This window comes from Talpa europaea, assembly GCF_964194135.1.
Source record: "Talpa europaea genome assembly, chromosome: 1".
NCBI lineage: Eukaryota > Metazoa > Chordata > Mammalia > Eulipotyphla > Talpidae > Talpa > Talpa europaea.
Window position 1 is genome coordinate 13,903,736 of NC_140073.1, and position 19,344 is coordinate 13,923,079.

At 49.6% G+C, this 19,344-nt stretch overlaps 1 protein-coding gene across 1 annotated transcript in view; it reads left to right on the top strand.

The window, feature by feature from the left end:
* Positions 1–321: 321 nt before the first annotated feature.
* Positions 322–19,344, top strand: part of SYT13 (synaptotagmin 13) — a gene marked incomplete at both ends in the record, with an annotated part of 36,024 nt that continues 17,001 nt past the window's right edge. Inside the window, one exon of the mRNA XM_084242826.1 lies at positions 322–504. Within this exon, the coding sequence (XP_084098952.1) occupies positions 322–504 (183 nt within the window). The remainder of the gene's footprint in view (positions 505–19,344) is intronic.

The following is a 19,344-nucleotide window of genomic DNA, read 5'->3' on the forward strand; positions in this document are numbered from 1 at the left end:
ATACTTAGAGCGGGGCAAGTGGCCCGAGACACCCCGAAGGTTCCTCCCACCCGAAAGGCCCGGCTCCCGCTGGGGTGGGGGGTCGGGTCACATGTTCGTGGGGAGGGGTGCCGCTTGACGTGGTGCCGAGGACGCACCGGCAGACTCGGGGCCCGCCTCCCGCCCTGACGTCGTCGGCGCGGCCGCCTCCCTCCCCGCCCCTCCGGCGCGCGAGAGCTGCGGGCGCGCCCCGCACCCCGGGAGCGGACTGGCGGCCGCCGTTGGGCCGGGCGGGAGAAGGCGCGCGGCGGCGGGACCAGCCCCGCGCGGGGAGCGGGCACCATGGTGCTGTCGGTGCCGGTGATCGCGCTGGGCGCCACGCTAGGGACGGCCACCAGCATCCTAGCGCTGTGCGGGGTCACCTGCCTGTGCCGGCACATGCACCCCAAGAAAGGGCTGCTGCAGCGGGATCGGGACCCGGATCCAGAGAAGGCGAGACCCGGCGTGCTCCGGCCAGCCCAACAGGTGCGCGGGGGCGCGCCTCGGCCTCGGGTGCGGAGGGGGGTCTCTCGGGCTGCAGTGGTGGGGAATGGGGTGGGGGGGCGGCCCCTTTTGCAAGAGTCTGGCGGGGAGGGGGACAGAACAAGCAGCGAGCACCGACTCGGGGGTCCCACAGGCCCAGGCTGGGGGAGCGCGGGTGGAGGACAATTGGAGCCAGGCTCGGGAGGGCCGAGAGCAATGGAGACCGCCGCGCTGAGGGAAGAAATGGGCAGGGGTACTTGGCTAGAAGGCGGGCTGGGAGGGGAGTTGGGGCGCTGGGAGGGCAGTGGGAGGGGGCTGGGAGGAGTGAGAGGGAGGCTGCGAGCAGAATCTGCCCTCGGGGGAAATGTGGGAGGGGGCGGTGCTGGTCTGGGGGAGGGGATTGGGAGGGTCGGGGAGATGGTAGGAGGAATCCAACAGAATGAGAAGCTTGCAGAATTGTGGGGCAAAGAGGCATGGGGGCTGTGAGAGGGAAGAGAAGGGGGGGCAATTGCGGGCTGGTGTAGGGAAGGGGGGAAATCCGCCACCAAAAACCAGAAAGGGGGTGGCTGCATTCCTGGCGGGAGCTGGGGGCCTCGTGGGAGGGGGCGGGGGCGGGGCCCTGGAGCAGGGTGGACCAGGGACCTGGACTGGCTGGTGAATATGGACAGGCTTGAGGGACCCTGGCCCCCACCCAGCAGCCCTCAGCTCCAGCCAGCCAGAGGGCCTTGCTATGGCCTCCGGGAAGATGTCTCTGAAGGTGCTTCTGGAGACAGGAGGGCTTTTCTCCCGTGTGCTTTCTGGGCCCAGGAGCCCCTTTGAGCAGGGAATGGGTGGTGATCCCCATTGTTCAGTGGAGCAGAAGACGTCAGGGCTTGAGGTTTGGACAGACTGCCCTACATAGACAGGACTCCAGGAGGCCTTCCCTATGGGGAGGTGCAGATGTCCCTGGAGGAAGAGGGAGGCTTGAGTGATTCAAGGAGCAGACCCTGGAGAAGGGGGAAGACTCCATGGCGCCTCAAAGCCCTGGAGATTTCTTAGAGAGTTCCCAGTTCCAGGAGGGGAATTACAATATGGTGGCTCCACCTTCTTCCAATCAATTATTCAAAGCTCTGAGACCCAGTTGATGGGGACTGTGTTAGTCACTGTCTGGGGAGGGTGGAGAGGAAACGGCTGCTGTCCTTGAGACACTCACAACCAAGACAAGTGACATTGACATGGTCAGAAAGAGGAGTCCTCTGGGCAGTGGCATGTGGGAGGCGGAACTATCTGGAAATGGAAACGTCTGGCAATGGGAATGCCCCAGTGGAACGGGGGTGGGGGAAGGGGCTTGGAGGTACCTCCTCCAGAGGCTGTGACCTGCTGCCACTCTCTGTCTCTCCAGACCTGCCCACTGAAGGAAGAGCCAGTCTATCTTTCATGCTGTTGACCCTCCCTTCTAGCTGTCCCTTCCCCACCCCAGAGAACCACTGGGGAAGGAGTTGGTGTAAAGGATCTCTGGGCTCCCTTCCAACTCTTTATCTTATTGACAACCAGTAGCCCACACACTGGCCCAAATCTGTTAAAGACAAACTGGATCCTGTGTCTCTTGGGCTGAAAATCCTTCACCACTTCTCATTAAACTTGGCACAAGTCATAGCAAACCATTAAGTGGCACCATTCTAAGTGCTTTACTTAATGTGTTTAGCAACTCCATGAAGGCCATCCATGATGACCCCCAACTTGAAGAGGAGGAAGCTAAGACTCAGAGAAGGTGAGTGACCTGCCCAAGGTCACACAGCAAGAAAAGTCTTAGAACCCGATTCTAGCCAAGCTGGCCTGGTTCTGGAGTCCTTGCTATTAGCCACCACACAGCACTCCCTCCCTTCTTGGTTGACAGGCGTGTCCACCACTCCGTCCAAGTTCATGCCAGCTTCCCTCTTCATGAGCAGTCTCAGCCTCTGGAGTTATGATTCTTTTTAAATACACCAACCCCTCGCATTTTTCTGATGTTCACACAGATGGTTCCTGCTCATCCTCTAGATTTCTTTCTTTTTAAAATCTGCCCTTCTCAGGGAGGGTTTTATCTGCTGCCACGTGTAACAAAGCACCCTCTCCCTATTACTCTTCCTTCCAGATCCTTTCATAGCATTTGTTACAATTGGATGGGATCGTTCCTTATTTGCCTACTTTTATAATATTTGCTCCCAGTGCCAGGAACCAAGTAGGTGCCCAGCAAGCATTTTTGACAATAGACACACCCCAATGTCCCCCCCATTAGTGCTTATTGTCTGAGTTATTTCTTCAGGGGCCCTGTTCTTGCCACCCTGTGCTAGCTCAGGAGGGGTGCAATAAGCATTTGTCGATCCATGAGACCCCACCATTCCCCCTTTCCCACACCTGCTTCCCTTGGTGACAAGAATTTGCGCAGCGGGGGCAGAGTCTATGAGCTTGAAGGTGTTGACTGGGGATCCTACAGTGTTGACTTGGCTGCCATTGTGTTCTGGCTGATTCAGTCCCTGACCCAGATAAAGTAAATAGAGAAAAGGCAACACCTGGCATTTCAAAAGGCGGTTGTGGTGGTGCAGGGGGTGGACTGGGTCGGGGGAAGTGGGATGGGGGTGGTGGTGCAGGTGACAATAGGTCACCTGCCTGTGTTGACAAGGAGGGAAGACGCTCTGAAGATGCTCCTTGAAGCGTGAGGGCATGGGGGCCGGGGAAACTGGGTTCTACATTCCTGTGGCCCCTGACAATCAGGCACCTACAGGACACAGAGGGAGAACACAGAGGGAGTGCCACCCTTGTCTCCTGAAGTCACTAGATGTAGTTGCAGGGAAAATTCCTTGCATTTGCAGACCAGGCCCGGGACTCTGATCTCTGGCCCCAAATGGTTGGGCAAAGTTGAAGTTTGTAGTGATTTTGAAAAATGTTTTGAAGTTTCCCCAGGGGTTCATAACTTGAGGTCCACAGGGACTCCCCATCTTCAGGGCATCCCTAGATAGAATCTAAGGAGCTCATGATCTGGAGAGCAAAAACTTATGTCTTTATTTCTGCTAACCTCTAACTAAAACTTAGTACTTCCTGTAAGTAGGCATCTGAACGCTAAGCCGTAGAAGGATCAGCCAGATCTGTGAGGTTGTCCCCAGGGAATGGCCCAGTCTCCTAGCACATACAGCTGTTGCAGACATCTATGCTCATCTCTAATTCTAAATGATGGTGCTTATTAAATCCCCTGCTCGAGCCTCTTAATTAATGAGTGAATAAAGAAACACACACAGGGCTGTTTCACAAACTGATTTTATTAGCGATTCCTTTGTATCCCTGTGTCTCTTATCACTGCTTTTTCAGACATTCTGAGAGAGTGGCCATGGACTTCTCCATAAGGAGATTTGTGGGACCCAAAAGGTCAAGAACATCCACTAAGTGGGAGACAGAAAAGGGTGAGGGCCCTCAGGCTGGAGGGAGCAGGGAGCCTGCCCTCCCCTCTGTTCAGCACCCTGGAACCTGGAACCACTCAGCAGGGGATTGGACTTGAGCTTCAACATTGCACTTTTCTCCCCACTGGCACCTTAAACGCATCATCTCGAAAGCATCTCAAAGGTCCCCAGGGGAACTCTGGTGCTGTCCCTTGGAAGTTAGCATGTGGTCCAGGCTTCGGCCAATTTGCTTGACCTCTTCTTATCCACATCCCTTGCCTCACTGCTCCTTAAACCAAACTATAAAACCCCTATCCTGCTTCCAGCAGAGGCGAGGAGACCAAAGCAGCCTGCAGTGGCACAGTGTCTTGGTCCGTTCAGGCTGCTGGACCGAGACACCGCAGACCAGGTGGCTTATAGACAAAAGCAATTTATTTTCCATAGTTCTGGAGGCCGCGAAGTTCACGATCAAGTCTCCAGCTCTTTCAGTGTCGGGTGAAGGGCCACTTCCTAGGCATTTCTGATGCCATCTCATGTGGTGGAAGGGGCAAGGGAGCTTTCCAGGGGCCTCTTTAATAAGGGCACTAATCCCATCCCTGAGTGTATGACTTATCACCACCCAAAGGACCCCCTGCTAATACCAGCACTTGGGGGGTTAGATTTCAACACCTGAAGACAGGAGTGGGGGGTGGGAGTAAGGGGCTTAGGGGGGAGGGAAGCAAACATTCAGGTTGTAGCAAACACTAGAAGATTGATTCTAGGCTTTTATGAATTAGCATCAATGAGAACTGAATGTGTATCAAACAATACAGTTGCACCCCATGTCATGCTTAGGGCAGTGGTGGGCCTGCAGGTGTGGTGGCAGCCCCTGGAGGTAGCCTGTGCGTGTAAGTTCTTACACCATCCAGATTTGGGGGGGTCCCACATGGTCCCACATGGTCCCACATGGCACAACCACCTAATCACGTTTCTCAGAACGTGGCCCCGTCACTACGCATGCATGGTGATGTATGTGGTGTGGAGACTTTCCCGCCAGGGTGGGGAGTGAGTCTTTCATTCTTCTGTAACCTTGACAGTATCTAGCGGGATACTGGGCGTGTGATGACTCTTCCACATGTATATTTGGAATTACATCATCACAGTGTGACTTAACTAGAGCAAGGGAGGAAAGACAGCGCCGGGGGTGGATGTTAAGGCTCCATTCCCACAAAATTTGAAATCAAGCCCAGTTTTTTTATGGTGTCGTGGGGCAAGTGATGACGGGTGGGCGGGGAGAGCTGCTGGGATTTGGTTGACGCTCTGCCTCTGGATGAGGTGCTGGCTACCATGGTGTGTTCATTTGGTGAAAGAATACTCTTTCCACTCCACATTTATGCTTTGTGTATGTTTCTGTGTGTAGTGATACTTCGGTCTAGCTTTTGTGAAAATCTTGTCATATTGTGACAAAATGTGGGTGCACATTAATTTAGTGTCAAGTGAGTATTTTTAGAACTGGGAGGACTTTGGGGCTACAGTCGAGAGATGTGGCCTTGTTGTACTTCCACATGTCCTACCTCCCTGGCCCTGTGTGCTTCCTGCTGTCCTATGGCCACCTCCTCCTTGGGACAGGGGACCTCGAGACCATCACTGTGACCCCTCAGAACGCCCCTCACCTGTTCTCCTCCTTAGACCTCTCAAGCAGTACCCTGTCAGATCACTACCTGACTTCATGCCAGGAAGAGCCAGGGTGGATCGGAGCCCAGATGCTGCATCTCGTTAGCTGATAAGCTCATTCATTGAAAGTTAACGAGCCTGTGTTAGGCACTGGGAGACAGCGATGAGCAGACAGGTAACAGACAAGGAGCCAGCAGGTGCTGGAAGAGGTGACAGTGCTACCAGAGCGGGGTATTGGGGGGTCATGGAAGCCCTTAGGAAATTTGTCCCTTGAGCTGACCACTCTACTGAGGGCACCCCTGCACTCCACAGATCACTGGGGGCCCCATACATTGCTAACTCCACTCCTGGAACTGATCTGATTCTAGACTGCCATCAGAGAGGCCCTCCACAGAGTCTTTTTTTTTTAAGGTTTAAACTTTCATTAGCTGGAAAATTTGCTATTTTTTTTTTTACATCATTGTTCATTTTATTTATGTATTTATTTTTAAATATTTTGTTTTATATAATTCTTACATCATTTTTCATATTTGTACAATGTATGCATTTTCATTTTGGTTATATTCCCCATATAGTTGCAACCCCCCCTAATTTTGACTCTAGTTCTTCCTCTCCCTGCCCTTCCTAATCCCCCCCCAAGTGTGTCTCTGGCTTATAGTTGCTTGTTGATTTTGATTATTACTTTGCATTGATTAGTGTTTTCCCTGGTCCCTTATTTAGGTTTTCTAGATTCCTGTTATGAGTGAGACCATCCGGTATTTTTCTTTTTCTTTCTGGCTTATTTCGCTGAGCATGATCCCTTCCAGCTCCATCCCTGTTGCTGCAAATTGCATGTGTTTATCTTTTTTGAATGCTGAGTAATATTCCATGGTGTATATGTACCACATCTTCTTGATCCAGTCATCTATTTTTGGGCATTTGGGCTGTTTCCAAAGCTTAGCTGTTGTAAACAGTGCTGCTATAAACATAGGCGTGCAGGTGCCCTTTGAAATTACTGTTTCTGTGTCATTTGGGTAAATACCTAGGAGTGGAATTGCTGGATCATATCCTCCACAGAGTCTTGACCCTTTAAAGGACTCCTTTCTCCTGGCTGGCAAACTCTCCTATTTATTTAAGTAAACAAACATAAAAAGTAGGCCCATTTCCAATAAATAATAGACCAATAAATAATAACAATAGTTACACTGTCATTTATTGAATTATTTATGTGTGCCACTCACTATTCTAAGCACTTTAACCATATTAATTTTATCTTCATGATAACCCTATAAAATATGCATAATTATTATTTCCACTTTACTGATGGGAAGAGTGAAACCCTGGATGCTTTAAGTAATATATTTAGTAGCAGAACTGAGAAGCAAATTTAAGAAGTCTCATTCTTGCATCGCTTTGCTTTAGATGACTGAACTGAAAAGTAGCAGAAAAAAACTAGATAAAATCATATGAGCCACTATGTTCCCCCAGCTATGGCCTAAGAGGTCTGCAAATATACATCTTTGCAGGTCAGCTTCTGAAACCTTCCCCAAAGCTTTATATTGCTCCTGCCCCATACATCCATCACGCTTCAGACACTGGGTGCCTCCAGAGAAATTTCACACAGTAAACATGTTTGGGCTGGTTGCTTAGCAACACAGAAGACAGTATGAATTTTTCATCAGCAAATTAGCATAGATTATTTCAGGGAGATGAGCACACACCCGCTGGAAACAGAGGGCCCTTTGAGACGCTCACAGTGTGGATCCTGAGTCTGGAAACATCAGTCCCTTCCCAGTGGCAGGTCCTGGACCGTCCCGTCTCCCCCTCTTCCTGATTTCTCCCTGGGCAGCATGTGGACCGTCCAGGGGCATGGCTGTCCTCTGCATGGGTCGATGGTTCACTCATACCTTTTGTTAGGTACATCCTTGGACACTTCCAGAGATAGTCACCCAGGTGACCCAAGTGGCTGAGATGCAGGTGAGGAATAAAGAGCCTATCAGACCACAAAGGAAAGAACACCTGAAAGAGAAATCAGGGCAGGGGGTAGTGGGGGTAAGCAGGAAGGGAGAGAGCAGCTGGATGGGCAACAGCAGACCCAGAGGCAAAGAGCAGACAAGAGAGAGCGATTGGCCATCCTGAGTGGGAGACCAGCAGGAGGCAGAGCATCTGTGTATGACCCTCACACGCTGTTTGACCTGTAGTCTCCCAATAACCTGCCCTGTCTCCTGCGCCCTCTAGCTCAGTGTGATTGTGTGCACTACTCCCGAGCCTGTTTGCTCACAAATGCTGGGGAGACCCTGCTTTAAGGATGGAGGAGAATAACTTCACAGAGACGGATTTCAAGATCTAAAAGATGTACTACATACAGAATCAAGACACATGTACCTACAAAGGTTCCCCCTAACCAGTTTGGTAGGAAATAATGTCTTAGTAGGTGTCTAAAGAAAAACAGACAAAAGGGATCAATTTATTCCTCCTTCCTTCCCTCCCTCCCTCCCTCCCTCTCTCTCGCTCTTCCACCCTTGATTATGTTTATTGAGCACATACTATGTACCAGCTACTACACTTGGGGATGAGGAGACTGTATAGCTGTCCCCTCAAATAGCTTGCACAAGGGACTTGTTCCCCAGTCTGCAAGCAACTAATGGCATAATAGGGGAGAGCAGAGTTAATGGAAGAGCACAAACAAATGCAAATGTGTGATGGTGTTGTGAAGGGAAAGTTGCTTATGAGAGTGTGAGGTGGGACTGACCTGGTTAGAGAGCCAAGGAGACCTTCCTACCGACAGCAACAGCCTAGCTGCAACTGCAGTCAGAGTGGAAGTTGGCCAGGGGTGGGATATGAGGAGCTCCTGACAGAGGACTGAGCCGTGCAAAGGTCCTGTGGCAGGAGGAAGCCTACCACTTAAGAGGAACTAAGGAGATGCCATCGTGCCTGAAGAAAAGAGAGCCGGGGGCCTGGTGTATGCTGAGGCTGGGGCAGGGGTGTCCAGGGGCCTGGGCAAGCAGGACAGTGTAGGCCATGCACGGGCTCATTCATTCATTTCTCCATTTGGGAATCAAACCTTCATTAATGCATATGTGGGGGCACTGACATAATAATATATATAAATTATTAGGATAATATAAATGCTATCGGATTTTGAACACATTTATTTTTATCGATATTAAAGTCACATGAAATGAACTATGCTGAAGGGTGCAAATCAGTAACAGGTGGCACACTCACACCCAGTCCAGCTACCCCCTCCATCTAGCTCTAAAACTCATCGCCCCTGAAGACAGCTCTTACCCAAAAAAGCAGACACCCTGTGTTCCACGCTCCTCCCCCAGCCCCTGGCAACAAGCTGTTTTCTCTCTTTATGGATCTGCCTGTTCTGGACATTTCCTATCCTTGGAATTACAAAATGTGTCCTCCAGTGTCTGGCTTCATTCACTGAGCAGCGTGTTCTCAAGTTTCTATCCCTGTGGCCGCCTGTATGAGCACTTTATTTCTCCGTTCCGCCGAGTGGCATCCCATGAGAGGCCCACGCCTCACTTTCTGTATTTCCTTCTTCCCCTAATAGACTTTGGTTGATTCTACCTCTTGGTTTTCATGGCTAGTGCTGCTGTCCAAGTATTTTCTTCACTGCCAGCTTCCAGTCCTTTCTAATGTGTCCCTAGTGAGGAATCGCTGGTCACCCTGTGTTGGGCTTTTTGGGGAACTACCAGGCTGCTTTCCGCAGTGCTGCCCGGCTCCCTTCCCACCAGCAATGTGCTTGGTGCTTCCAGTTCCTCCACATGCTTGCCAGCGGCTGTTCACTGCCATTTTTTTTTCTTTCTTCATTTTTTTTTTGCCATCCTAGTCGGTGTGATGTGGTATTTTGCTGTGGTTATTTTCTATGCTTTTAATTTAAAAAAATTCCAAATACTCCTTTTTAAAACATCCTTTCCTGTCTGGCAAGCTTGAGGCAACCCTCCCTCCCTGGGTGGGAAGCCCACCACACCCGCCACGCGGCACACGGGGAACACGTCGTCGCCCCGAGTCTTCACGGGATCAGGGATATGCCGCAGCCTGGCTCCCTTGTTCTCCCTGCAGATTTGCACCTGCTGCCCCTTCCATTGCATGTCACCACTCTCACCTTCCCCCCAATCTGCTGGATTTCCTGGATCCCAATCTGCTTCCCCCTGGCACCTGCAGGCCTGAAACCCAGGCCCTATTGAGGAGAGATTTACGATCTTCGACTCCGTATCCTTAGGTCCTGGCAGTCCCAGGCCCTGTGAGGCCGGGCAGCACCTGGCTCCCTGCCCAGTCAGGTGCCTGCAGACACACAAGCTGCGCTGCCCAGTCAGGTCCCTGCGCGCACACACAAGCTGCCCTGCCCAGGAGGGCCTGAAATGCTCAGTAAGCGAAGGGGCTTTCCATTGATTTATATTCTAGAAAAGTCCTGGGGGATTTTTACATGGTATTTAAGAGTATTACAGAGATATTTTGAAAATTTGGTTGCGCTTGGGGTGGCCTTATTTCCCATCTAAAATAATGATATACAGGGGATTATGCTAAGTCTGAAGGACAAAGACTAATCCCAGATGGCGTCACCTATATGTGGATTATAGGGAAACCAAGCAAAGGATCAGATAAAATCAAACCAATGACAAACCCTAGAAGTCTTACTGTGGCTACCAGAGAGGGAAAAGAGAGAAGAGAACAAAATGGGGAGGAGGCACCGTGGGCCAGGGTGGAGGACAGTCAGGGTCAGGTGTGACACTGAAGAACGTGGCCTTATACCTCTAAGTTATCTACAACATTGTAAGCCATTGTTGCCTCAATTTGAAAAAAAAATGGGGGCCTCCCAGGTGGCGCAAGGGGTTAAGACACAACCTATGAAGCTGTCCGCAGCCACTACAGCACGAGTTTGATCCCCAGCCAGGGAGCAACCCTCATGGCGCAGCAGACCTCTCCTGACTCGCCCGCTGCTCCCCTCAGCAGTGTATTTCAGTCAGTCTGCCTGTTCTGCTCCCCACTTTGTCTCTGGTGAATCCTCTTACCCCTCACACCTCTGGCCTGTACCCCAGCTCTTGTATGCATTCATAAAAATAAATCTTTAAAAAATAAATAAAATAAAATAAATGGCTTCAATGAAAATAAAATAAAACTCACAGCACACAAGGGACTGCTCTCTGAAATTCACTAGCTAGCACGTTTCTGTGAACAGGTTGGAGTCAGGTACCAAGGGGTACTTGTTTTTTGTTTTTTTTTTTTAAAGATTTATTTATTTATTTATACAAGCCTGGGTACAGTCAGAAGTGCGGGAGAGTGAGAGAATTCACCGAGCCAGAGCGGGGAGCAGAGCAGGCAGAAGGACCGAAGCACACTGCTGAGGGGAGCAGCGGGCGGCAGGAGAGGTCTGCGCGCCATGTGGGACCCTCCTCCAGTGGCCGGGGAGCAGCTGGGGATTGAACCGGCGCTGCAGAGGTTGCGGGCAGCTTCGCAACCAAGCGCTCAACCGCTGCGCCACCAGGGAGGCCCACCAAGGGGTACTTGTATGTGTGATTATGAATAAGGAAAAAGGGGAGGAAGCTCCTACGGAATTTCTAGAAAATCGAGTCCTACTCCTTTGACCAGTGACTCCAGGGTATTTTGACTATTTCATCGATTTCCCCACCTTCCACTCCCAAGCTGGACCTTCTTCATTCACAGAAGAGCTGAGCTGAGCTTGGTGGATCAGGAGAGACGTGGGGAACAGTGTTGAGAGACTGAGTCAGCGACTGGATGGATAGATGAATGGGGAGGCGGGGCTGCGTGGGCCCCCACTCTGCTTGCAGCCAAAATCAACATCACAGGAACAGGAAGGCAGGGGAGGGCACTGCGCTGGCTGAAGAATCTCTGTGCCGCCTCCGGGGAATCAGCAGTGGACCTGACCCGCACCAGCGGGCAGTCCCTGACAGCTCCGCTTTCTCTGGGACCCCTCCCTTGGAGTCTTCCTTTAACTAACAATGGAGACATCAGGTTTTAAAAACCTTTGGCTACAGGATCAATGAGGTGACACCCAAGGAGACGCACTTTACTGGGAAAAGCATAACAACCCCCTCTGTGAGGCTTGCTGCTAAGAACCAAAAGGAGGGGGATGCGGTTTGTCAAGACAGGAGTAAAGACTTTTTCTTTTTGGGGGGGTGTTAACCAAATTGGGTTTTACCATTCACTTACAAAGTTGTGTAATTCTGGGGGTACAGCTTCATACCTCAATATGTGCACATGCTTCATTCACTCCCCACCAGAGTTCTAGAGCCAGCACACAAGCCTGCGGGCCTCCCTTTCCTGCCCTCCCCAACCCTCCCTTCCCTCCGGGAGCTGCCATATTTTCCTCAGAGTCTAAGAGTTGTATTTAGGCAGTTTTCTTTTCTTTTCTTTTTTTTAAAGATTTCTGTATGCATAAGAACTGGGGTATAAGCCAGTGGTGCCGGGGAGTAAGAGGATCCACCAGAGACAGAGCGGGGAACAGAACAGGCAGACTGACTGCAATACACTGCTGAGGGGAGCAGTGGGTGCGGCAGGAGAGGTCTGCTGCGCCATATGTGTTGCTCCCTGGTGAGCTGGGGATCAAACTTGTGCTGCAGTGGCTTGACAGCCCTGTCTTTAACCCCTGCACCACCAGGGAGGCCCCACGTTTTGGCAGTTTTCTAAGGTTATTTATATTTCACGAGTGAGTGAAACCATCCTGTCATTGTCTTTCACTTTCTGACTTATTTCACTTGGTGGTGTCACCCCAAGATCCATTCAAATTATCACAAAAAGCACAATTGCATCTTTTTTGAGACCTGAGTCATATTCCACATCTGAATATATAGACCATGTCTTCTTAATTCAGTTACCCGTCGATGGGCATTTAGGCTGATGCCATGTCTTGGCCTTTCTGAATAGTGCTGCTGTGAACACGAGGTGCCTGTATCTTTCTCTATTGGTGTTTCATATTGTTCAGGTAAAAGCTGAGGAGAGGTGTTGCTGCATCATAGGGTATTTCCATTTTTTATTTTTTTAAGGAATCTTCAGAACTGTTTTCCATAGAGTACCGACATACTAATTTACATTCCTACCAACAATGAATGGCTTTTTTTTTTCTTTTTTTTTTTCTAAAGACTTATTTAGTTATGCATGCAAGGGCTGGGGTACAGGCCAGAGGTGTGGGGGTGAGAGGATTCACCAGAGACAGAATGGGGAGCAGAACAGGTGGATCTACTGGAATACACTGCTGAGGGGAGCAGCGGGTGAGACAGGAGAGGTCTGCTGTGCCACGTGGGTAATGCCCTGGCCAGGGATCGAACTCGTGCTGCCGTGGCTGTGGGTAGCTTCATAGTGCTGTGTCTTAACAACTTGTGCCACCAGGGAGGCCCCCGAAATGGCTTTGCTTTTCAATTAGAATTAACAATAGTGTTTTGGAGAGGACAATGTTGGAAGATGAAAGCGAGGTTAGGGAAAGCAGTTTGAGCAGTGGGAAGAGTTGATGGAGACAGCTGCAAATGTAGAGCTTCAGCGAGCTCCAGGCTTGCTCTGTGTTTCAGATCCCTGCTCTGGTTTCCAAGTGCACTACCGGGCATCTTAAAATGCATTTTCATCCCCAGTACAGTCATTTCACATAGAAGGAAGGGCAAGGCTATCGGCGAGAAATGCAGTGAAGGTGATGGGTGATGTATGAAAAGATGGAATGTCACGGACAATGTCAGCATCATCTGGGGGGCGATTTGGCACCTTCCCTACTAATGCGTCATCTGATGAGCCTGTCTCTGTCAATGCCAGTGGAATGGATTCTTTAAGCCCTTCGCTCGGCAGCCTCCTTACAAAACAGAGACAATGAACCAAAGGGACGGAACACGAGATTAGGTAACCCATTTGTAACCACTGCCTCAAACGCTTGTATTTGATTTTGGATTCCCACAAGAATTAGTTTTCTGCAATAACAATCTCATTTTTTGAGACCACTCAAAAGAGAAAATTGCCTCTAAGAAGGAAAATGTTCCTATTATGACCAAGATGCTGAGATACGATATGAAATAAATGAGACTGAGACCCCAAACTTGATTTTGAATTCAGACTCCACCATGTTCTAGCTAAGTGACCTTGACCATTCTGAATCCCTTTTTTTCTCATGAATAAAACAGAGATAATAATAAGGTCCGCTAAGGTAATAGTAAAGACCAGCTGCACTAACTCTTTTGAAAGTTTCCAAGAGACTCTGCACCTGGCCACTGATCAGTGCGTGTGTTAGCAATCTTTCAATGGCTTTCGGATTGTTCCTCTACACAAGCAATGAGTTGTCTGTATATTCATTAAGCGGGGAAGAAAGAGTGTACTGAAAGTATTCCAGATGTGAAAAATGAAAGGCTTCTTTTTGTATGAAAAGGGGATCATGAAGATCTAATTTCTGGAATTTTCATTCATTCAGTAAATGTTTCTTGATCACCTGCCGGAGCACAGCATTGAATTAGCACCAGGCAAACACCCTTCTGTAGCGTACGGTATAAGGGTAGACATGTTCATCACACAGTTGTACAAGTGAATATAAATTTACAACTGCATTAGGTGTGGTGGGAGAGGCTGTGGGAGAGGGAAGTCAGGGGCCTCCCGGGGAAGTGGTAACTGATTAATGCTCTCATATCTAGCTATTTTGGAGACTCCTTTCAGTAAAAAATTTTTTTTGAGCTTGTATCTCTTATACAGGGACATTTAATTCTTTGTAAAGCATATATATGCTGTGGATGGGCTCAGTCAGCTAGAAGAAGGGGCTGTGGCCATGGGCACCCAGAAAGTAGTATGCCCCCAAGGTCAACAGGCAGGTGGGGCCAGCGTGAAGGCGCAGTGTTGGAGTAAATAACAGATGTCCTAAAAGTCATCACCAAGAGGAAGAGTCGAGTCAGCAACTAGTTAAGTCAGCAGTCGCCTGCCATGTGATACTTCTGGAATTTGTCTTTGTTTTGGGAAATCATGAGTTTCTTGTGAAAGAACATCTTGACTCTGTAACATGTGGAGCCCCCGGGAGGGTCGGCCAGGTGCGTGCTGCGTCACAGGTGGGCTGCTGCTCCCCACCACAGTGTCACTGGGCCTGGAGAGCAGGGGCATGGTCACCCGATGCCACTGGTGGGTCTGCGGCTCCTTGAGCCGCTGCCTGAGATCCAGGCCATGTCCCCAAGCACCAGCTCATCACTGCTAGTAGCACATCAGGCCCCTTGGCCTCCCCAGGCACATGGGAAAAATCCAAGTTCCTATGACGTATCCAGGTGGCGCTTGGGAGGCTGCATTCATTACAATGGAAGATGGAATGGTCACAGGTTAATCCACGATATGAATCATTAAGTTGCCATTAAAATGATTCTTTTAAAAGATGGGTCTTTACATACTAGATGAATGGAGAAGATGAAGCACTTAGGTTTGAGGCTCCTGTTCTAATCTACTCCTTGAATGCTGTGTGACAGTGGACTCGTGACTTAACTCTTCTGAGCCTTAGTGTTGCCAACTGTTAACTGTGTCATTGTCATGGTTTTGTTGGGAGGATTAAATCAGGTAACCCAGGTGGGGAAGTGCCCCGAGCATAGTGCTGGGCTGAAAATCATACTGATGTGCTTCTGGAACGATCCTCCAAATCCTCCTCCCCTCTCCTCCACCTGAACCTGTCCTCATTTTCTAACCCCCATGGCCAGGCCTCAAAAGGTGAGGTCTAGGGTGCTCATAGCGCCCAGCCACTCTTTTTTTGAAAAAAGATTTATTTATGCATACAAGAGCTGGGGTACAGGCCAGAGGTGTGGAGGTTGAGAGGATTCACCAGAGACAGAGTGGGGAGCAGAACAGGAGGATCTACTGAAATACACTGCTGAGGGGGCCTCCCCGGTGGCGCAGCGGTTGAGCGCTGGGTTGCGAAGCTGCCCGCAGCCTCTGCAGCGCCGGTTCGATCCTTGGCTGCTCCCCGGCCACCAGAGGAGGGTCCCACATGGCGCACAGACCTCTCCTGCCGCCCGCTGCTCCCCTCAGCAGTGTACTTCGGTCCTTCTGCCTGCTCTGCTCCCCGCTCTGGCTCTGGTGAATTCTCTTACCCTCCCGCGCTTCTGACTGTTCTGACTGTACCCAGTGCTTGTATAAATAAATGAATAAAATTAAAAAAAAAATAAATAAAAAAAGAAAGAAATACACTGCTGAGGGGAGCAGCGGGCGAGACAGGAGAGGTCTGCTGTACCCTGTGGGTAGCTCCCTGGCTGGGGATCAAACTCGTGCTGCAGTGGCTGCCGACAGCTTCATAGGTTGCATCTTAACCTCTTGTGCCAGCAGGGAGGCCCTCGCCCAGCTATTCTTGGCCCTATTCTTCCATTCCTTCTTGATTTCTTTAACGCTCTGCTCCTTTGTAAACATCTGCCTTAGGAAACTCTCCTTATTGAGTTTGAATGTGTCATTTGCTCCTGCCAAAACCCTTATTTTTTTGAGACTGCAGAGGTAACACTGAAGCTGCTCCCTTCCCTGACAAGTCCTGTGGATTCCTCACTTGCCCTGCACTTGGTCCCACGCCCAAGTACAGGCAGATCTCCGTTGGAGAGCTCTCACTCACTGCTGATTTCCCTTTTCCATCTGACAGTTGCACCCGGACCTGGCTCCTGGCTTCTCACCTGGAGGATCCCACCTTGCACACTGCTGGTCCTCTCACTCCAGCTTACTGCACGTCAGTCGCTCAGGCATGCAGCTGCCAGTCTGATTTACTGATAATACTGTTTTGCTCTTGTCATTCTCCTCACAAACTGTCAATATTTCTCCATGGCTGATAACACAGAATTCAAAATCTTTTGCTGGGGTTGCAAGGTCTTTCCCAGCCTGGCCTCATAGTTGCTTTCCAACTCCGTCCTTCCTCTTCAGCTGGTTCTCCAGACTTAGCATGTCCAAGCACATGGCCCTCTCCACCCGCGCCGCTGCCATTCTCTCCATTTGAGAGACCTTTGCCTCTCCTATCCGTGGTCATGAAAGTTGGGTTGTAGCCCCTCTTCCAGGAAGCCTCCTTTCATCTCAGTGATGAGGAGGAGCTCCTCTAAGGTCTCCCATAGCACACAGGGCAGATATTTGCCCTTTTAAAACTTCCGTCTATACCTAGTTATCTTTGTATGTCTGTGTCAAGAAAATCAAATAGCTTTCATCTTGCACATCAATTTGTGTTAATTGATGGTGGTTTCCTGGAGCCCTGAGCTGATCTGGCTGTGTTGGAGCATAGCAGCAAGAATGCTTTGATTGATTAGTCATGTCTGCCATGGGCACAGGGTAGGAGAATCATCGCAAAAGCTCTTCATATTTCTCATTTATGGAATATCTCATCCCTGCCATTGATGGTAAACATCCTGAGGGCAGGGACTTGTTCATCTTTCATGTGGGTAGTTGACTACCTAGTTAGTGGGTGACAAGTGTGTACTCGTTTCTGTTCGATTGGATAAAAATCTGATGGTTGCTTAATTGGGGGATTTTGGCTCGAAACCAAAATATAGAGAGAATCTAGTAAAGCAGTCACTGTCCTGTTTTGATGCCCCACTTTACAACTTGGCTGTTTTTTAAGCCTCCAGGTTAGAAATTGACGTGCTTTCCAACTGTCTGCACATAAGTGGATGAATGTCTTCGATTAGTGGTTCTCTGTACTTTTTTTCCACGCCGCATCACCTTTGATGGATGATACTCACATGCTCCAAGGGTTCTGTAGAATTCACCTCCTCTCTCTCCAACTAAGAAAAAGCTTGTCAGAATGCAAATAGGTGAAAGAGGTATTGTGATAAGAACAACCTTGAATGTACTCTGATCAATTGAAGTGGATAAAAAAAAAAAGTATCCAATTTCAGTACTTCGGCTATCATTTGTAATCTATATTGACATAATAACAAGATTGAAATTTGTTTCTTTCATCAATGGTTTCATCAGTTATCCAAGCATCCTGGAATCAAAAAGTCCCATAGCCATTCTGGAGAAATATCCTAAGTTCAACGTCAAGGGAAGCAACATATAAACAGATTGTTCAGTCTTTAACAGCAAAATTACTTTCTCACATTAAAAACATAGCCTCCACGAATGAGAGACTGAGGAAAAACTGCCTCAAGAAATCAGATGGGCTCTGCAGGTCTCAGCCACAGAGACTGGCATTAAGCATGTGTGTTCATGTCTTCTGGGAAGTTATTCACAACACAGGGCTGAGACCCTCCTCCTATTTGTGGACTCAGCTGGGCAGAAGGATGTTTAAAAACCTAGAAAACAATACAGTGGGGGAGGGGCACTCACATGGAAATTCTAGAAGTTAAAGTCTGGCAGAGAGACTGCTCTGAGATGAGACCAGTTGCCAACAGCCCTATGATGGCGGCTGGAGGTGAGAGGGTAGGGATAAGGGAGCCTAGTTGTGAAGCCCGGATTACCAATCGGGGGGGTTGCTGTGGCCTTTAAAAAAATAGCCTCGCTTTCACAAGCTACGTTCAGACAGTCCACCAAAGAGGCTGCCCAGACGATCCACAGAGGCAGTTCTCCTGTCCACCTGGGTCCATGCAGTTGGCTCTTTTTACAAACCCGCCCCTTTCAGGGGCAGCTCTCTCTGCCCACTTGTGTCCTGTGCAAGCCTCCTTGAACTTTCCTTGCTTTAAAAAAATATAATAATAAACCTGCCCTTCTGTATATTGGAGAAAAAAAAAAAAAGACCAATATCTAGGTGGGAAAATACCCATTGCTTCCAGTACGAGTGGTGCAGGTTGAAAGTTTGATTTGCTCCTACATTCTCTGTCTCATATGCTGGGGTCTCCATCCTAGAGGGTCTTAGGCTACATGCACCGCCCAAGCCTCCCCACACGAACGGTATGGGAGGGCAGGGAACAGGGGCTGCCACAGCCTCCATTAGAGAAAAGGTTCTCACTGTCAAAGGATGACAGGCAGGGTGGAGGGTGGATGGCTGGGGTGGGAGTGTGAAGCAGGATGCCCTCCGCCCCTGCCTCAGTTGGCGTCTCCTTAGATCTACCCAAGGCCTTGGAAAGGAATGGACCACGACGTCTTTGGCTCCTTGATCTCTCGCCCAGACAGGGAGACACGTGGCTAAGCTGTCAAGCCCGCGGTCTCCGCCGTCACATGCCTGGGTTCAAATCCTAGCTCGGTGTCTGCTGTGTGACTTCAGGCTTAATTCCTTTGCCTCTGTGCCTCATTTTTAAGGCTTCAGTGCTCCTTGATTAAATGAGAATAACATTACAGCTCCCTTTTGAGGCATGAGGTTTAAATGGATCCCTGCGGGTGAAATGCTTACACCTTTTAAATGCTAGGTATGCTTTTCTGCCAAAATTTCAGCTGAGGAATCTGACCCTCAGATTCTCAGTGACGCAGATTCCCCTCCACCCCATTACCATCTGTCCCTGTCTTTTTTTAAAGAGTTATTTATTTATGCATACAAGAACTGGGGTACAAGGCCAGAGGTGTGGGGGGTGAGAGGATTCTCCAGAGACAGAGCCGGGAACAGAACAGGCAGACTGACTGAAACACACTGCTGAGGGGAGCAGTGGGCGAGACAGGAGAGGTCTGCTGCACCATGTGGATGGCTCCCTGGATGGCCAGGGATCCAACTTGTGCTGCAGTGGCCACGGACAACTTCGTAGGTTACCTCTTAACCCCTTGCACCACCAGGGAGGCCCAGGCCCTGTCCCTAACATGATAGGACTTACTGCCCTTTTGTGTCTACTGATTTCTTGCTCTCAACTCCACTGGGAATGCTTACTCTTTGAAGAAAATGATGGGACAGTTTTGTTCCTGTAGCTGATTGGCATCTAGAGGTTTAATAAATGTGGAACGAGAGACTGAATGAGTG